The sequence below is a fragment of the Galeopterus variegatus genome, unplaced genomic scaffold (genome assembly GCF_000696425.1).
Source record: "Galeopterus variegatus unplaced genomic scaffold, G_variegatus-3.0.2 Scaffold429, whole genome shotgun sequence".
Lineage (NCBI taxonomy): Eukaryota > Metazoa > Chordata > Mammalia > Dermoptera > Cynocephalidae > Galeopterus > Galeopterus variegatus.
In genome coordinates, this window is record NW_007726540.1 from 127,075 (window position 1) to 148,623 (window position 21,549).

The window sequence follows — 21,549 nt, forward strand, 5'->3', positions numbered from 1 at the left end:
CTGAAAATCAGACCTCACCTTACCACCATGCAAGCGTCCTCCAAGGCTCTGCCCTTGGCCCTTCATCTCACCTCTGGCATCTCACCTCTGTGTGTGCACTTCCTTCAACTTCTCTGTCTTCGGCCCTTACCTACATCTGTAGTGCCACATTGCATTACATTGTTTATTTATATCAAGGTTGAGCTCAACATTTTCTCCTTGACTCTAAACTTGATTCCTCTACTGATTTACTCATGTTTATTAATGGCACTGCCACTCTTTCGCTAATCTACAGTTTTTTGTTTTTCTTACACTTTGGGCCCCATATCGACTCAGTCTTCAAGACCTATGATTCTACCATAAAAATATCTTTTGAATCCACCCAAACCTTTTCATTCCTATTGTACCTTTCTATGTTCTGGTCATCACTTGCCAAGATGATTCTGAAAGCCCCTTTCGTGTTTCCAATCTCATTCCCTCAAACCTTCCTGTTGGATTAATCTTTCTAAAGCATAGACACTGCCCTTATCAGAGGCATCAGTGGATCTCCATTCCATTGCTGAAGAGAACTATATGTTTAGGGATGATTGAAGCCCTGATTGAATGAGATTTTCAGGGATAAGAAGTGAGCCTTGCACAACCTCAGCAGAGTAGAGCTCCAATCTGTCAATTCAGAGTTAAATAGAAGTTGGTTACGTGGCCAGTATTTATACTCATGTCCTGAAAATTACTTTCTGGGTGGGACTTGGATTGAGTTCTGGAATGTGACCTCCCAAGGAGAAGCAGTAACTCTTAGGACTCAGGACACCGGTAGCCTTATGCCCTCCCAACCCAATCACATTTACCTCTGCAGCTCCAAAGCAATGGACTGTGAAAGGAGTGTACTCTCCGCACCCAAAATTTGTTTCCTTTTGTTACCTGTCAGACGTTTCCCGTGTCAGAAAGTGAATTTGTCTCCTATATTCTTTTGGGAGTAGTATTAGTATTTTGTTTGTTTGCTTTTAAGTTTGTGAATGTGTACTATGCTTGTAAATGTTTCATAATTTGTTGTTTCTACAGCCTGGAAATTCCAAGTGCAGCAGCATGTATGAGAACTGTTTAGAACAAAGCAGGGCAATAGGTAAGTACAATAACTTCCCCATTTGTATCCTCCTTATTCCTTTTAAGTCATATGTATGTGTGTGTCCTTTGCTCTTAAATACTTCATGGAAAAGTCAGGTGTATATAACTAAACATGTAATCCTTTGGCTGCAGGCTTCCCAAAGAGGCTCAAAACGTTGCATGTGTATCACTAGGAAAGTGCATGGTTGTCCCTGCTCTTGTGTGATCCACTATGCTGATGGTTCTGCTTTACGGGATCTTTCACTGCTTTGACATCATGAAAGCTATCTTGCTGGGAAGGTGTTTTCACTGCTCAAAACTCAAGGGAATTCCACTTTCAAATCAGACAGTAAACTAATGTGAAAATTGGTGCCTGTCAAATCCACTAGGATTAAAATAAACCCTTTATTCCAGCCTGGCAAAGGGAACAAAAAGATATCTGAAATGTGAGAGTTCCAATTAGGGGCCTGTCCATGCCATACTTGCCAGAGTATTAAATATTTTGTTACTACATGTGATGATTGATACTGGGCAGAACTTTTCCACAACACAAATGTAGAGCATCAGCTATCACACTGGAAATATATTTTCATAAGAATAAGTTATACTGCTGATTAGTCATTTCATTTTTGTAAGTTGTTGAAAGTGTTTATTATTCTTTCTTTGGAAAGGAAAGTTTTGCAGCTTTGGAGACTTATTTAGAGATAAATACTGCAGTGGAAGATAAAGGTGTATAACCACGTCAAACGACTCAAGTTAAATTAGCAGGAACTTGCCACATAGAAGGTAGTCACTTCCAAAGATACTTTTATATTTCCTATGGAATTATGCCACTTATAATCTATTAATTTTATTATTTTTTATGTAGTGGGAGATACATGGAGATTTACTGTTTCTGGTATAACTATGATTACCACCCTCCTCTACCCTGTGAAAAGAAGTAATGAGCTATGGAAGTACTTAAAATTCTTTAAAAACATGGCTTCTTTTGGTAGGAATTTAAATTCCATGCCATTCTTTAAAGTTATTTAAAATTCGAAGCTAATTCTTAATAATATGACTAAACAAATTAAATTAAAGAAATTCCAGGAATTTCACCCTTGGAAATTCCTGACCTAAGGATTTAACAGTCAGGAACAGGAAGTATTGGGAATACTTCCATGTCCTGCTTTATCTCATTCATATATTCTTCATTTATTCAACCGCTCACTCAATGACTATTTATTGAGGACCTTCTACAAATCAGGCACTGTGCTAGGTGTAGGCATAGGGACACAACTGGCACTTAATCTGGAGGTCTATCGAGGGTCTCCCTAAGAAAGTAACAACCAAACCAAGACCTAAGGGATGAGTGAGAATTATCCAGGCACAGACAGAGAGATGGAGAAGGAAAGAAGAAAGGGAGGAAGGGAGAGAAGGAGAAAGAGAGAGAGAGAGAGAGAGAGAGAGAGAGTGTGTGTGTATGTGTGTGTGTGTGTGAGAGAGAGAGAGAGAGAGACCATAAGCAAATGAGAACCAGAACTAAGTGCACTAGGACCAGTTCCCAGATCACTGGCACAGAGAGAGTACAGGGGGAAAGAGAGAAAGATGAGTCTTGAACCTACGACAGACTCCTGAGGAACTCCAACATTTTCAGCCCTGCCCAGATACTTCCCTTCCCAGCTTTTCTCCCTCCTCTCCATTAAACAGGCATCCTGGCCACATTCTCCTGTTTTCAGTTGCCCAGCTTCTAAAGGGAACTCACTGAGTGAAAATGCTCAACATTTCTAGAAATATGCTGATATGCTGAGTGTGCTAAATCATAGTGCAACAACCACTGAAGAAAACAGGCATGGTTTTCCTTCTTTTTTTCCAAGAGCTCTTTCACCTTGAATTTTTTTTTTTTTTTTACATTTTAAAGCAGTCTTCCCCTGAAAGCATAAATTTATGAAAGAGTTAATAGATATGGAGGTATCATTTCAACCTTATTTATTCAATATTTTTCTTTTTTAAGTGTAACCTTGTCAAGAGTCCAATTTATTGTTTCCGATTATCTTGGTTTGATTTCGTTTTTTTTTAAAAAAAAAACAGTATAACTCCTCATTCTTATGTGGTATATGTGTGCCCTAAGCCACTATAAGCAGATCCAAACACATGGGCAGTCTTTGTAATAAAAGTTTATTTGGAGCTCGGGTATATTTTTCCTTATAATTAATTTTAGCCATGATAGCTAACTCTTAGAAAGTGTGCCATATATTCTATTCTTGTTTGCCTATACTGTAGCTTAAATGTACATTTTAAAATTACAAATGCAGAATAGAAAATTCTGTTGTGCACTGCCTTTCTTAATGGTGGCTCTAAAGTAATGATTGTAACAGGGAACTTTTCAGAATCTTAGGGAGATAACAGATGGTGTTTGTAGTTGAAAAAAGTCCTCCATCTAGATACTTCCTCCCCCATAAATCACTGAGCTACAACATTGTTTCCATAGAGAAGCAGATTTTGAGTTCCAATGGGGAACCGGAATGCTAGGAAACCATCTCCCCAAGCCTCAGCCACTAAAACCGTGGTGGGATAGAAAGACTCAACTCATGTTAAAAGGGCCATGACAAGTAAGGTCCCTCCTGTTGTAGCAAGAGGGAGTTTCCTATTACCGTGTCCTTTTATCCCCAGACACCCATGAATCAGGTGTTCCTATCTTGGGACCTGCCTGTGACTACTTGTGTGTGTATTTAACAAGTGATCTGAAGGCTGGCAAGTTAGCTCATTTGGTTAGAGAATAGCATTTTTACCCCAAGGTCACAGGGGTTCTCATCCCTGTACTGGTTAGCCGCCAAAAAAAAAAAAAAATCTGAAATTAAAGAGTGACCAGTGAGCATATTAATAGCAGTTGCCAAAATAGCAAGTGTGTTGTTTTTCTGTCTTTTCTCAAAGATTCATACATAAGCATTTGAGAGATACCCATACAAATATTTTCAATAAGATTTAGCTTTTTCCTCCTAAGACATTTATTTATTCAAATATTGACTTAAAACTTAAATACTGGTATATTATAAATACTGCAATAGGCTTCTGGTTGTTGAAGGAGTTAATTGTGTTTATCACTAGGCATAGAAAAGATCTGTATCCTTAATACTAAATTCTTTTATGGAAAAAATAATTAGCAAAATAGAATAACGTTTCCCCAACCTTCAAGTTAACATGGAAATGTTGATATTTTTAATAAAAAAGACATTAAATTCCCACAAACCCTAAGGGCTTACACTGAAAAATTTTATTACTTACAGTATGTACACTGTGTATATATATATTTTATGTCACAAATCTTCTCTGAGGCAGGTTGGATAGGTTCTCTGAGTAATTCTTGGCACGGAGAACTTTTGGAATGCATGATAGCTGGCATGTATGGCTAAACTCTCACCAACCACACAATTCAGCCTAGAATGATTTTAAATTTGGGTACAGGGTGGGGTATAGATGTCCATGTTTTAATTTAAGACAACATTGCCAACTTAATATGATGGCACATTTCAAAAAAGGAATTGAAGTTTTTACGAAAGACTGTGTATAGACACTGATACTTGTGTGGAACCTCATGGGTTGATAAACTTGATGTGATTAGCTCGGGCTAATGCTTTGTAAGGGGGCAGATGAGACAGTGCCCTGTGCTAAAGGTTGACTCAGAGTCTTCAGAACATGGTTGGGTCAAATATATTAAGAAAGATATTCTGGATAGATATTCTGTCATTTGTTCATTCACCTGAAAGTTTTCTTTTTTGCACCTACCTCATATCAGGCACTGAAGATGCAGAAGATACACTATATTAAGAAAGATATTCTGGATAGATATTCTGTCATTTGTTCATTCACCTGAAAGTTTTCTCTTTTGCACCTACCTCATATCAGGCACTGAAGATGCAGAAGATACACTAATAAATGGGTCATAGTCTCTCCTCAAGGTCTCAAAAAATTTGCAGTCTCAAGGGGGAAGACAGACAAGTAAACAGATGAGTATGTTATGGAGTGGCACCTTATCCAACCTAGAAGAGGGAAGGACTCAAGAGAAGGCTTCCTGAAGCAGATGGCTTCAGAGCAGAATCTTAAAGGACAGATAGGAGTTAGGCAAAGAAAGGGTGGGGGAGGATGTTGCAGTAAGAAATTAGTATTATATACATAGATCCAGTAGTAATGCATAAATGAACAACTGAGTATCGATGAGAACTATCTATTGAATGCCTACTATAAGGCAGGCACTATGCTCACTGTCTCACCAATATTTCATTGAATCTTCACAACTGTATTTAAAGCTTGGCATCCCCATTTTACATTTATGAAAACTGAGTCTTAGAGAGGTTAATTAACTTGCCTCAGACCACACAGATAGTAAGAGATACCACAGAGATTTGAACTCAGGTCCATATATACTTAGGAGAAGACCTCCTAGCTACTTTTGATCATATTCCACTTTCAGTAAACTTCTATGAGCAGGCACTTCTAAATAAATTATTATTCAATTGTGTATAAGTTATATAAACGTATACTGATATATTATTATACATGTGTTATAAAACAGACAAATATAGAAAATTTTAAAGTTAGAGAATTGATAATACATAAACTTTTTTTAGGTCTTGCTAATTACAACAGCTGAATACTACACTATCATTAGATAATATTTCAAGGCCCAGTATTCATTTAGAGCATTTATTGATAAATAGATATAAATCTACATTTCAAGTCTTGATAATTTTAAATTTTGGGGACCAAAGTTCTGATCTGATTAGATTATTCTTGTTTATAAGCTCATAATGTAGCTAAGGAGGAGCTTGTACTAAGAGTGAAAGAATTATCTTCAATACTTGATTTCTTTGCAGTGATCTTTTAACCACTTTCCATTTGTGACAGTAAGTTTAGTTAACTAGATAATAAAACTCATAAATCCACTTAACCAAGCACATGGAAACTGTCATATGTTGCAAAACACACAAACAAATGAGGCATCCTGTCGGCCCCTCCCTCTGTAGAAACCCCACTACTCTCAGGATACCCCACATATGGAGTATGACACGTGACAAGATGACATGTAACAGCCGACAGACAGACAAGGAGTAAAGGAGGAACGGGTAGTAAGACTAGTCCTCTGACTGGGCTTCCCCTACTTGTTGTACTCTTAGGCTTTCCCTCTTATGAGTTACAAGAATCATTGCACTACTCACCATATGAGGTTGGACCTTCTTGGGTCACATAGAAAGAGTTTAATGACTGAAGCAATAGAAATTCTAATGTTTTATGGCAAAACAATGGAATGTTTCTAGTTTAGGTGCAGCCTTATGGTGATCCTGTAGCACATACAGCTAAAACTGTAAATGTATTTGTTTAAACAGAAAAGCAAAAACATTCTATCCTGGTGTTCTTAGGGTGGAGCCATCTTCATGCCATAAAGTAGTGAAATATGATGCTAATATCCATGCATTTAATAACCCTTTGTTGATGTCCTATTATGTGCCAGGCATGTGCAGGAGTTGCAGCTGTGAACAAGGCAGAAAGGATCCCTGCTTTTATGGAACGTGCTGTCTAGATGCAGCACAGATATTAAGCAAATAATAACTTGAATGATAGAATTAATTATCCTTGTGATATGGGCTTTGAAGGTTAAGTACAAACTGCTAAGAAAGTAGAAAGACCTAGTCTTATCTGGAAAGTCAGTGAAGGCTCTCCTGAAAAAGAGATGTTTAAACTGACATCTGAAGGATGACAGTGATGAAGAAGGGGAGGGAAGAGCAGGCCAATCAGAGGAGATGGGCTTTATGGCAGAGATCAGACTGCAGGGCCAATGCAGCCCCAGGCAGAGACTGTGGAAGAGAGAGGTGGAAGGGAAGTCAGGTAGACAGCAGAGCCTGCAGCTTGTTAACAAGTATGTGAAGCAGTTCAAGGGTTTTTAACCCTCTGAGAAAACTGATCAGATTTTCAGTTTTAAAAAGATCATTTTGGCCATAATATATGTACTAGAATGGAAGGGGAGAGAACAGACTAAGAGAGGAGGAGGAGATTACCTGAGGGTTGAGTCCTTTCCATTGAATAACAGATTTAAACATCAGCAATCTGTGCAAGGCTGAGCTTGGCAAGAGAAAACTCTGGGAATAGAGAGAAGCCAGACTTCTTACTCACAGTAATTTTATTTTATTCATTTATTTATTTATTTTAAAATAAGTTTAATTCTCAGGAAGAATTTTAAATTAATTAATGAATTTTTTGAAAAGGAGTTAAATAATAGATATTCGAGTTCAGTATGACACGTGTTTTCCTGCTTGCTGGGCTATCCCTCTGAGCAGTGTTGGGTGCCAGTTCATGCTGTTCGCTGAGACAATTGGCCCTCTTCTCTTACCATTCCTCTTTTGGATCTTCCTGCTTCTCTCCTGTCTACTGTGGAAGCAATGGGTCAGCTGAGGGGTGGGGCAGAGAGAGGAAGGGATACCAGTGAGAGGGTGGCTTTCCCTCAAAAATCTTGATTTTACGTTGATATTCAATCCTTGTATGGGGTGGGTGTGGCCTTTAGCTTCATATCAATTCTAGACTCAAACATGATTTTATTTACTGTTTACAAAGCAAAAACGTAATGCATTGATCACTGCTAATCACTACAGGTAATGCCCATGAGAGAGGGGCGCAGTCCCAACAAGACAGCTTGTTAATGAAGCACACTTGTCGATTGGATCTCTTCGATGACCCCTGCTACATTAATACACAGGCTCTTCAAAGTACACTTGGTTCTGCTCGAAATCAGTGCTCAGCTCAACCACTGGTGAGCCCATGGCACCGTGGAAGTAAGTAGCTACTCACTGTCTGTATTAGTTTCCCAGGGCTGTTGTAACAAATTATCGCAAGCTGGGTGTCTTAAAACAGCAGAAATGCATTTTCTCACAGTTCTAGGGGCCAGAAGTCTGAACTCAAAATGTCAGTAGGGTTGCTTCCTTCTGGAGGCTCTCAAGAACAATGCATTCCATGCCTCTCTCCTAGCTTGTGGTAGCTGCTGGCAATTCCTGATGTTTCTTGGCTTATAGACTCATCACTCCAATCTGTACATCAGTCTTCACATCACCTTCCCCTTGTGTCTCTAGTACTCCTCCTCTTCTTTCTCTTATCGGGCAGCAGTCACTGGATTTAGGGTGAGATGAGATGATCATTAATTTAATTACATCTGCAAAGACTCCTTTGCCAAATTAGGTCACATATATAAGTACCAAGGATTAGAACTTGAACATATCTTTTCTGGGGGTCGCTATTTAACTCATTACACTGTCTCTAATTTTAAAGAAGGCTATTTTCTTGGCTTCATTTTCAGGGAGTTAAATGGATTCTTTCTTTACCTCAATCCCTCACCATAGTTAATATAGATTAGAACTTTGTGGAGATGTTTTGGGTTTCAAGGTTTTAACACGTTGTTTTAAAACAATCCTTTCAGATACTTTAAATTTACTCCCAACTTTTGGTTTCTGCTATATTCTTTTGCCGAAGAAAGGGCTGTCAAAACCAGGAGACAATTTTGAATTTGTTTATTTGCATGAGGAACAATGACCACTATTTTGATTCTGCTTAATGATGGCTTTAATTTTATTTATTTAAAACCCTTTGATAAATCTATACAGCACTGAAATAAGACAGCTCCTTTCTTCAACCATATACTGTGGGTAAAATACAATAAGACAAACATCATTTTCCTGCCAAATTGCTTCCAAGGGTAAATGCATAAACAGGAACATAAATAAATAAAAGCAAAACAAGCCAAAAGCCTACAATCAACAGAAAAATAAATAAACAAAAAATGCTTTTCATACAATATTGAAGCTCGTTGGGGTTCAGGGATTGGCTTGGTGTCGCAAAACAAGCCAAAAGCCTACAATCAACAGAAAAATAAATAAACAAAAAATGCTTTTCATAAAATATTGAAGCTCTTTGGGTTTCAGGGATTGGCTTGGTGTTAAATTTGGTTTGCTCCAAAGATGGAGAACCATTGACTGAGAAAGTCCTTTCACTAGGCCAGGAAGTTTCTCTAGAACTGCCAAAGGTAACTTTCCAGTTAGTGTGGCTGCAATGGCAACACAAAATTTAAAAGGAGGTTTTGTTGAGCCTGGGCTTCACCAGACTGCCCTAACTCTCTTATACTAAGAAACAAAGGTCCTCACTGTCACCAGGTGGCAAGTGGTCTGTCTTTTTGCAGTCTTTCAACTTGGCACCCAACCCAACCAAGTTGGGTTCTCTGGAAGCAGACACTAAGATGGAGCTTGATGTGCAGGGTCTTTATGGAGATCGATATCAGGAAGCATGGGGGAGTAAGTAGGATTGGGCAGAGGGGGAGGTAGAGCTACAGTGCAGGCCTGACAAAGCCTCACCAACCCCACAGAGAGCCTGTGTGGTTTGTCAGAGCTGTTCTACATTAGGCCCAGATAATGGCCTCTGTAGCCCCACTTGCCTTAGTCTCTGGGTGTGGGCCACACCAGGGGGGACAAGCCCTTGGGCAGCTGAGTTAGACCCTGAAGAGCTGGTCAGTTGGAGGCTGACTGCTGACACCTGGGACAATTGGTCCTTTCTTGAGGTGAGATCTGGGCAGTGCATCTCTGTGTCTACCACAGAGAGCACCTGTGTAATGTACAATGGGACATGAAATGAATTCAGATTTCTGCAGGAATCTTACTCAACTGTTCAATGTGAAATACCCTGTGTGGATAAAATAGTATTTGTTAGAGGGACAGATTTTTGAAAAAAAAGCTTCTGGACCTTAGGTTTTAAAAGTAGCATTATAGGAGTGTACACTTGATCACTTCCACAACATATTATTAGAAAATTTATTTAGTGGGTGGTCCCAATTAGGTGATCTGGGGTATTCTTTGATTACAAATCTAGTTCCTTCATAATCAAGTCTTTAATGTTAAAAATATAATACAAGCAAAGAAACTTTGTCATAGACAATTCAATAATATGAAAATGCAAACTTAATCCATAACAAAATTCCTTTCATCAGTTGAAAATAAGTAAGACTTATCTTGTCCTAAGTTATAATGCCAAAATGTATTTTCCCTGAATTCAGCTTTCTTTTTTTTTTTTTTTGTCTTTTTTCGTGTCCGGCAATGGATCGCAACCCTCAGTGTCGCGCCCATACCGGACCGGGACCGGCAACGGGATCGCAACCCTCGGTGTTGCGCCCGCACCTCGCTCAGCCAGTGAGCGGGAACCGGTCTGTATGTGGGATCCGAACCCTCGGCGGGAGCGCCGCCGCACTCCCAAGCGGCGCACGGTAGCAGTGCACCACTGGGCCGGCCCGAATTCAGCTTTCTTTTCTCACCCTTTCTCCGTCTCCCTGCTTTGGTGGCAGCATGTTTAATAATTTAGGCTTCTGTAACACTCTCACTCTTTATTTCCCTTTTGGATTTAACATACCGTAGCCCTCCTGGGCTTCTTGCTGCACCTTAAAGGTTAATTTTAGCCTGCCATGGCTCCCTCCAAAAAATTAAATCCAACTTCTTAAAACTTAAGAAGTTTTAATAAAGAAATGGAGTAGGGTAACTTTATGCATACTTTCCTATAAAGTTTTAAATCCCCCTTTCATCTTCCCCCCAATGGTTCCTCCTGTTTCCTTCTTTCCTCCCTCAAAAATCCTCTTTAGCCTCTTAAGCATACTCAGCCCCCCTTATGCAGACAAAATCTTATTGATCAGTTCAGTATAATTGAAACAAACCAATCAAAAACAAATCCAGAGTTATGAACCTAATACATATCTCTCAAGCATGCCCTCAGGGCTCCTAAGTTCATCCTGTCACACTGCCAATAAGAGTAAAGTTGACACAATCTTTTTTCTTATTGAACATGGCAGAAGGAAATCCTTAGTTTTGGTACTATCTGATTTTTGTATAGGTGTATTATTAGTTTCAGTCTTAGCTGCCACAAAGAAACCCCCCAAAACACTGTAGTATAAAAAGGACAGAAGTTTCTTTTCCCTTATAGCTCAAAGATTGGCAGCACAGAACTAGTAGGGCAGCTTTGCCATTCTCAACATCTGGCTTCCATCTCTGGTTCAGAGTGGCTGCTTGGGCTCTCACCCTCACACCTGTTTTTAGCCAGTAGGAAGAGAGAAAGCCAAGGAGTGGCATACACACTCCTTTAAAGGGTATGACCCGGAAGTGGCAGACATCATTTCTTCTCACCTGCCATCAGCAGAGCTTAGACATGTGGACATCCCTAACTTCAACGGGGGCTAGAAAAGTTACTCTAGCTGGGTGCCCAGCTAAAACTTAGGAGTTCTATAATGTACTGAAAGGGAGGATAGATATTGATAGATAATTAACTATCTCTGCTACAGTACACCTTTCTGCCACTTGAATATCCGTGAGCTCTTTTTTTCACATAGAACATATAGACCCTCTCTCTGAGGAGGACATTGCAAATACCCCATACAATTACAGCTTCCAAGATTGGATGGGGATCCTTATTATCTGTCAAGTTGTCTGTCCCCCCTGCATCCAAAATGAATGGTGGAATAGGAATAAGATAACTGCAATAGAAACTTATATTCATAAAAAGAGAAGAATGTACCAGCATGGGGCAGCACTCACTGGTCCATAGCAATTACCAAATCCTGCCAGGCAGGAATTATGAAGACTCCCTGAGCTAGAAGTGGGAGAGGGTGATTCGCTTGGACTCTGGTTCAGCTTTAGGGGAGAACTTTTGGTGTCCATTGTCATCTGTGGGCCTGAACTGTGCCCTCTGGATTGTGCCTGCCGTTATCCTCCATATACGTACTTAAAGTAGATGTTGGAGAATGTGCCTTTTGGGGGGGCTTCACCACTTTTATAGCCTGTTTCCTGTTGGTGTGGGCACAAGAGGTTGGAGTTTTCTTCAGGGGTCAAAAGCCATAGACAAGAAGGGATTGTAATTTTTTTGGCGATGTAATTCCTCAGAAACTCAGTAGGATTCAAGTTTATTTGCTTAGAGTCAGTTCCACGTGAGGTTTTCCTTTTATATATATATAATGTATATATATATATTTATTTATTGTCTGCTATGGTTTGAATGTTTGTCCCCTCCAAAGCTCATGTTGGACCTTAATCTCCAATAATGTATTTGAAAGGTGGGGCCTTTAAGAGATGATTGGATAGTGAAGACTATGCCCTAATGAATAGATTAATTCATTCACAGATTAATGGCTTAATGGCTTAATGTGTTTTTAAGGAGTAGATGGGGGGCTTTATAAGGAGAGCAACTGAGCAAGTTAAGATGCACTGTATCTCAGTTCTCATCATATGTACCCCTGCATTCCCACGGGATTCTATAGAGTCCCCATCAAGAAGAAGGTCCTCAGGGGCTGGCTGGTTAGCTCAGTTGGTTAGAGTACAGTGTTGTAATGCCAAGGACGAGGGTTCGGATCCCTATACTGTACAGCATCCAAAAAAAAAAAAAAAAAATTAGAAAAAGAAGGCGGCCCTCACCATATGTGCCCCCTACCTTGGACTTTCTAGCCTCCAAAACTATGAGATAAATTTTGTTTCTTTATAAGTTACTCAGTTTCAGGTATTATGTTATCAGCAAAAGAAAATGGACTAATTCATTGTTCTTTTATTGCCTGAAGGATCTGTAGTGATAACCCTTCCTTCTTTCCTGTTATTGGTAATTGTCTCCTTTTTACTTGATTACTTTTTTTTTTTAAGATGATTGGTAAGGGGATCTTAACCCTTGACATGGTGTTGTCAGCACCACGCTCTCCCAAATGAGCTAACTGGCCATCCCTATATGGGATCCGAACCTGTGGCCTTGGTGTTATCAGCTCCACACTCTCCCAAGTGAGCCACGGGCCGACCCTAAGTACTCATCTTTTAGGTTTGTTAATTTTTTTGATTTTTACAAAGTACCCAGGTTTTGGTTTAATATTCTGTATTGTTTTTTATTTTCTATTTCATTGACTTCCATTTTTATTTTTATTATGTCTTCTTTATACTGTCCTTGGATTAAATGTTTACTTTTTTATCCAGCTTCTTCTACATTTTCTTCTTTCAGCTTTATAGTTTTATTTCCATAATAAAATATTTATTTCATTTGACATTTACATTTTATATGAGGTAGGAGGTCTAACTTTATTCATGAGTCAATTTTCCTAACAGTGTTGGTTAAATAATCTCCTCTTTTACCTAATACTGTTGTCAATTAAGCAAGGCTCCTCTTTTATATGTGAATCTGTTTCTGGTCTCTTCATTACACTTTTTCTGTTATACTTTTTCCACTTGCCTGTTTTGAATCAGTATATTAGTTACTATATACTAATTGCTATGCCTTTGTAATATGTCTTCATAGACATGTAATTCTTCCATTATACTACAAATAATTTTTCTCTGGGTATTATCTTAACCTCTCACTTATGTTTAACATTTTATGTTAACATCTTTTTCTACGAAATTTTCAGACACTTTATGGAGGTGAACATATTTTTCCTCCCAATAATGCAAATAAATTCCTATTTTATGATTTTTCATAATCCAATAATCCATACTAATAAACAGTATATAGTCAATTCTCATTATTTGCAGACTCCATATTTGAGAATTAGCTTACTCACTAAAATTTAGTTGTAACTCCAAAATCAATACTGATGGTGCTTTTGTGGTCATTTGCAGATATGTGCACAGCAACAAAAAATTGGAGTCACCCAATGCACACATTCCCAGCTCAGGACAAATAAGGCAACACTCTATATTCTTGTTTCAGCTGCCACACTGTAAAGATTTCTTTTGTGGTCTATTTAGTGCCACATTTTCCACATTTTTATACTACTTGTTGGTGATTTTACTGTTTAAAACATCCCCCAAGCATAGCACTGAAGTGCTATCTAGTGTTTCTAAATATAAGAAGGCTGCATTGTGCCTTATGGAGAAAATATGTGTATTTAAAAAACATTGGGCGTGAGTTACAATGTTGTTGGCTGTGAATTCAGTGTTAATGAATCAACAGTATATACTAAACAAGGTGTTTAAACAGAAGCCCACATGAAACAAGGTTATGTGTTGATTGATGAAAATGTTGTAACCTGAGGCTTGTAGGAACCCAACTCTGTATTTCCTCTAGGAACAATTATTGTTTTCACTAATTCGGTGTTCTTGGAAACTTTATAAAGCACAACTACTGAAAGTAATGAGAATTGACTGTACTGACAGTTCTCCCACATAGGAGGTGGAGTCATTATTACATGTTGTGGCAAGAACAGGGTAGGCTTTAGAAAACTGAAGATTATCCCCAACCCTAATACTCTTCTCACAAGTTTATATCCTTCTGATTGTGTCCTTAGCTATTTGGCTAGCCTGACTTTTGTATACATTTTATTCTATAGACTTTTTTTAAAAAATTAAAAAGTAATACAGATGTTCGCAGAAGAAATTAAAATAATAAAGAATGGTATAAAATGAAAAGATTAAAAGTCCCTTCCCATGACCTAATACTGTATCCAGCTCCCTAGATATTAAGTTTCTTATGATTACTTACAGAATGTAAATACATAGTTATGTATGTATCTACTTATCTATCTTCTTATCTCTTTTAAAAAATAAATAAAAGTTATGATAACCTCCTTCTATATTTGCTTATTTCGCTTTTCTATTTTGGAGATTTGTCTATATTAGCATGTGATTTACATTATTTATTTTTTATTTTTATTATACATATCCATGGGCCTCAGAGCTGACTGTCACCACTATTTTTAATTTCTCTATAGTATTCTGTTGTATAAATGCATTATAATTTATGTAACCAGTCCCTTATATATGGACATCTCAATTTTCCCGTCATTTGCTAATGTAATAGCCAATACTATAAAAAAATACTTTTACACATGCTTTTAAAAAATTGAATTCATCAGTGTGCCACTTTACAGCTCACAGTGGTTTCTTTAAATGTCTCATCTTTCTCATTGGGATTACTTACAATTGTTTAATCCAGATTTTGCATGTTAGATTTTTTCTCTTCCTTAAGCTATATTCCTCCTTTCACAGGTTTTGCCTGTCAGATATATATAGGTATGGCTATTCATTCCAACCTGTGCTTTCCTGAAGTTCTGATTGTGAACAGTATGTCTTTAGTTGCTAAAAGGAACTTCAAGATGACATGATTACTTTCTTCCGTGATTCCTATCACTTCTTTTTTTTTTCGTCTGAAATCTAGAGTGGTCTTCCTTGTTGCTTTCTTAATCTTCACTACTACTTCTGAGAAAATATAAGATAATTACATCAAGTCCACAATTTATTAAATGTTGTATAGAAATTATATATAAATAACTATGTTTAGATTGTGATTATTATTCTCAAAGACAATTTTACATAGGAAAAGGAACAAGGTAATGGAAAATGTACAGTGTTAAAAATGGCTGTATTTAGTGATGGGACCATAGGTGACTAATTCTCTTTGTATTTTTTCTGTTTTTCAGATTTAAAGAAATCAGCATGTGTAACTTTTAAAATTAAAAAAAATTTTAAAATCTGTCACATATTCTGCTTTTATCAGAATTGGATTTTCAGCAAATGTTTGGATGATCGAAATCTTCTAGCAGAGTGTATCTGATCTTTGTGCTAATTTGGGAAACTGTGTTAGGAAAACACTGTCCATATCCTCTAGCTGGCTCATGATCTGTTGCCTCTTTTCAAGATGATATAATGTCTGTTTTTCTTTTGTTTTATCCTTGTCCAAAAGCTATTTACCATAATCTCGGAATAAACCAAAAGCCATCATGCACTAAGATGCATGCACCCCCCCCCCCCCCGGCATGCTTCCTCCCCGCACTCACACAAATACTTTCTCACACACACAAACTCACACACAACTACTCATTAGAAGTTCTCCATTGTGCCTGAAAGCAGCCAGCACTAAGGCCAACTTCAAGTATTATTCATAAAATCTGGACACATTTCATCAGGCTTTTTCTGGCAAAAATAGAAAGACTTGATTGTTTGTAGAAGAGAACATTTCCAGCAATTAGATTGATACCAAAGATATTTTTTAAAAGATGTATTTGTGAATGTTCCATCATAACTGTGTTATGCAGAAAGAAGTTCTTAAGTAGGAACAATACTATAAGATATTAAGGGGAGGCATGGATTATGTCTGCAAGGCACAGGTTTCCTATACCAATGACATGATGGGATAGTCATGTATAAGTCATACAAGGGTACTTTAAAAAGTTCATGGAAAGATTTGTATTATCTCTTAATTTTATTTTTCCTTAAACTTTTTGAAGTACACTTGTAAAAATCAGAGTCAAGAGAATTTTTCATTTGTGAGACTTTATATAAGGACATGCAAACATTCCTTTGCATGAATCAAGAGGAAGGCTGGTTTCTATGCAAAAGATCCTTTGCATTTAAAAAGATGAAGTCTGGTTTCTGTGGTTATTTTCTTGGTAAATTTACCATATTAAACATGAAATTTTGCCTGGATTCAGACATAAGAATTTTATGTTATTACTTCTGAAGATACTGTATATCATCCTGATAGCCTTGCTATCTGCTAGGGACCTTTGTAGGTACTACAGAAGCAGAGTGGCTAGACCAGTTTTGAAAAATGAAACATTTTCACTACAATGCAAGGGACTTAGAATTTGGTGATTAAGAACCTAGGCTTTGGAATCAGGTAGACCTTGTTTCAAACCTCAAATACACAACATATTATTAATGTGACTTCGGGTAAGTCACTTAACCATTCTAAAGATCCATTTCCTTGCCTGTCTAATTTTGAGAGTTAAACTACATAATGTATGTAAAGCCTTTAGCAGTGCCTGTTATACTCAATAAATGGGAACTACACAATAATTATTATCATGATGATTATCAGTAGTACTATTAAGTGCTAACTGGATGTATCTTTCATCCCCAGTGCTCTTATCTCTGGCAATATTTATTCTGCAGAGCCTTGGGGAGCTGTCTCAGGCAATGCCTCCCTGAAGTTTTGCCTTCTTTTACCTCATTAACTCTGTTTTGTCCAGGCAGGTGAATGACACAAACAACAGTATGGTCATTTAATAGGAATGCTATGAGGTTTAGTAAAGCTTTGAAGTTTTTGGTCAGAAGAATGTCTAGAATCACATCAATTAGTAATTTGGTTAAGAAAAAAAAAAGAAACAAGCTAGGGCCGGCTCGTGGCTCACTCGGGAGAGTGCGGTGCTGATAACACCAAGGCCACGGGTTCGGATCCTATATAGGGATAGCCGGTTCGCTCACTGGCTGAGCATAGTGCTGACAACACCAAGCTAAGGGTTAAGATCCCCTTACTGGTCATCTTTTTTTTTTTTTTTTTTTTTAAAGCTAACTACTAAGAAGCAGGGATAGCCCAAAGTTACCATAGCTATTTTCAAAGAGTTTGGAAATGGCTATAGAAGTTATTTTTAACCAGGTACAGAATAAGCCTCTTTCTCTTTAACATGCAGCCCCTGGGACATAAAGAGCCTCTCTCTGCAGTTTTAAAAGCAGTTCTTATGGACTGGTTCCACTTCTTGTCTGAGAAGAAAACTCCTGCACCTGGGCAAGCCTTTCTTGGTAACAGAAGCCAAAGGCAATGTTTAGATCTACCATTAAATTAGAGCTTGTTGGGAGTTCTGAAAACAAAACCCTGATTTGTTCCAGCAACAGTGTTATTTGAACAGTGCCTGGAACACAGTAGGACCTCAAGTTATATTTGCCGAGTGAATGGATGAATGGATGGACGAGGAGGTAACTTGGTGATGTTTCTCTTTGTGTTCTGACTTCAGAGGCACCAGAAACTGTACAGCCGGGTGCCACAGCCCAGCCTGCCAGCTCACATTCTTTGCCACACATTAAGCAGCAGCTGTGGAATGAAGAATGCTACCATGGCAAGCTGAGCAGGAAGGCAGCAGAGAGCCTCTTGGTAAAGGACGGGGACTTTTTGGTTCGAGAGAGTGCAACATCCCCTGGCCAATATGTATTAAGTGGACTACAGGGAGGCCAGGCAAAACATCTTCTCCTGGTGGATCCTGAAGGCAAGGTATCATTGACTTCTTATTACAGGTTTCATAGGATGTTGTTTTATAATGATACTCTGAAAGATGTCCAAAACCTGGTATTGAATAGTGTTCAAGGCTAAGTGTTTACTTTTTATTGAACCTTCCAGCTGGAGCTGGAATATAGGCTAGTGGAGGGGTTAGAGTGGGAGGCCACCCTGGAGTATCAGGTACAGGACAGCCTGTTTGTGCTCTTGTCAGTTCAATTCAATGATTTAAATGAATACCCACTACATGGAAGTAAAGGGATTTGGCTGACTATTGTTTAGTATCACATAAGTAATCTTGCTCTCAGGGTGCTTATAATTTCATAAAACAGGTGCTTAAATAATTATAATAAGGCTGAATGAGATATGAATGGTTCAACAAAAGCATTATGGTATTTCTCTGGATAGAGAGGTTATTCTAGTTGAGGCAAATTGAGAAGGCTTCTTTTAGGGTCTGACATGCAAGGTGACATGTATGGTGAAAGAGAGCAGAATTTCCAGTAGAGGACATTTGGAATATAGGGAAGGAATCACAGGAGCAGAGTAATAGAACAGTATTAAGCCAGTAGAAGATATATGGCTGGAGCAGAAGATGCCTGTAGACAGAAAATAATCCTGGAAAGTTAGGTTACAGCCATTATGTGAGATGGGAATGTAGACCAAAGCCTAATTTGCCAGACAGTGGGGAGGCATGATGCATTCAAAGCCTATGTGAGTCATGACGTCCATAGAATGGCAGAAGTGGGAATCCCAGCTCTTGTGCCCCTACAGAAACACTGATTAACAACCCTGTATGAACCAAAATACCTTTATGAGAATTCCAGAATTCAGTTAAGAAGTTGCAGTACCTTAGATAAACATAAAGTAAGAACAGCCATGTTGAAAAGGATAAGGAGCAATTTCACTTTATCTGCATCGGCCCCTTCTCCAAGCCAGTACAGCTAGGTTCCAAGAGAGAATGTCCTGGCCTACAACTTCTCCTGTAGGGGAGCAAGAGAAGGGTGGAGCATGCATCCAATATTCCAACATTTTAGAGGGCTGCCTGAGAGACTGGTTTCTATCTTGCCTCACATGGAGTGCTGATGGAACCAGCATAGTTTGGATGCCTGATAGCCACCGAGAACAAAAACGAGTGCAGGGTATCTTGCCGCAGCTGGCATTCCTCAGTGCAATTAGGAGATAGTGCACAACTTGAGGCCTCTCACTCAGTAGCTGAATGGATAAAAAAAACAAGATCAAACTATATTCTATCTGCAAGAGACTCACTTTAGATTTTAGGATACACATAGGCCAAAAGTGAAAAAATAGAAAAAGATTTTCCATGAAAATGATTTCCAAAAGAGATCAAGGATGGCCATACTTATATCAGACAGAATAGACTTTAAGTAAAAACTATGAAAAGAGACAAGGAAGGACATGATAGAATGATTAAAAGTGTCAGTTCCCCAGGAATATATAACAGTTATAAATATATATGCACCCAACATCAGAGCACCCAAATATATAAGGAAAACATTGACAGAACTGAAGAGAGAATTAGACAGCAGCACAAAAATAGTAAGGGATTTCAATACCCACTTTCAATAATGGATAGAACATCAGAAGGAAGATGAACAAGGAAACAGAGAACTTAAACATCACTATAGAACTTTCCATCCAACAGCAGCAGAATACGTATTCTTCTCAAGTGCACACAGAACATTCTCCAAGATAGATCACATATTAGGTCAGAAAACAAATTTTAACAAATTCAAGAAGATTGAAATCATACCCAATATCAATGGAACTAAACAATAAATTAATGGCAGAGGAAAACTGGTATTTTCACACAAATGTGGAAATTAAACAATACACTCTTGAACAACCAATGAGTCAAAGAAGAAATCAAAAGGTATATTAGGAAATATTTTGGGACTTTTGAATTGTGGCACCTAAGAGTTTGCGAGATGCGGCATGGATCTGGGCCTCTTTCTGGAGCCAGGAATACATCCAGATCAAGATAAAGAACATTTCCAGCATTCAATAAGATTCCCTGTGTTCATTCCTAGTCATTACCACCCCTTATCTTCCCAGAGCATTTTGAATGCTGCTGTTGTCATAGACCAAAGCCAACGTGCCTGATATCAGTGAAGACTCTGAACCCTTGGGCTTTGACAAAATTTGGGCTCCTGAAGTGCACATGGAAATCTGCCTGCTGAATATTGGACTGCCACATGAACTCCTGCTTGCCACCAAAGAAGACCCTTACCAGATGTGTTCCCTGGACTTTGGACTTCCCAGCCTTCAAAACTATTGATAGGCCAGTAAGAAAAAAAGAAGCTATAGAAGTTTCAATTTATACTGGACAGTTAAACTTAAGGATAAGGAATAATAATGACTAGGTAGGAGTAGTGCTGAAAAAGATTTTAATTTATAAGAAATCAAGAATTGAGCTCTCTGTGCTCTCTCTCTGCTTCCACCAACTTGCAATGTGAGACCCCTGGGTCACTGTTGCCACCACCAGATGGACTTTGGACTCCCCAGCCTCAGAAACTGGGAGGTGGGAATTCCACGGAGACCACAATGCTGCCGCGCTATCCATCAGCCCGGTCCAATGCGTACGGAGCACAGAGACGTCCAGCAAGGGAGATAGAAGCTCCATAGAGTCCACACACACTGTGGGGGGGCTGCCGCCACGCGATCCAGCAGCAGGTAGGCTTCACCTCTGCCACCCAGCTCCATCCCAAGCCCAGCCTAGCATGCACAGAGCAGGGAGACATCCTGCAGGGGAAGGGGAAGCTCGGCAGAGACCACACACTCTGGGGTGCCTCAGCACATCCCAGCAGCCAAGGCCAGAGCACATGGAACAGGGAAAAGTCCAGCACGGGAGGTGGAAGCTCAGCAGAGACCACACACCCCATGGTACGGCCCCGTGATCCAGCAGCCCAGCAGAGTCCAAGCTGACCAGAGAGGTGGCTCCCCGGAGAGGCCCAAGACCCAAGGCAACCACACACACAAGGCACTAGTGGCCAACTGAGCAGTCACCGAGGTAGCCATACCAAATTGGCAACCACAGCAACATCTTAGTCAGTCAATAGTGTCAAACCTGTGGACTGTGAAACCCCCTGCCACAATGAATAAACATCAAAGAAAAGAAACCAGAAATACAAAAACTCAAGAAAGTACACCACCAAAGGATAATAACTCTCAAGCTCTAGATCCTATACAACAAGAAGCCTTTGAAATGACTGACAAGGAATTTCAAGTGATAATTCTAAGGAAACTGAATGAGATACAAGAAAACTCAGCTAGACATCATGATGAAATGACGAAAAGTATACAGGACCTGAAAGAGGAAATATACAAGGAAATCAATGCCCTGAAAAAAAAAGTAGCAGAACTTGCCGAACTGAAGAATTCATTCAGTGAAATAAAAAACACAGCAGAGAGTTTAACCAGAAGGCTTGAAGAATCAGAAGAGAG

General features: G+C 38.9%; 1 protein-coding gene across 1 annotated transcript in view; it reads left to right on the forward strand.

The window, feature by feature from the left end:
• SHC4 (SHC (Src homology 2 domain containing) family, member 4) overlaps positions 1 to 21,549 on the forward strand; it is a 146,720-nt gene that overhangs the window by 116,984 nt on the left and 8,187 nt on the right. The window contains exons 10-12 of the mRNA XM_008568656.1: positions 1,039 to 1,099; positions 7,704 to 7,883; positions 17,831 to 18,084. Coding sequence (XP_008566878.1) covers positions 1,039 to 1,099; positions 7,704 to 7,883; positions 17,831 to 18,084 — 495 coding nt within the window. The remainder of the gene's footprint in view (positions 1 to 1,038; positions 1,100 to 7,703; positions 7,884 to 17,830; positions 18,085 to 21,549) is intronic.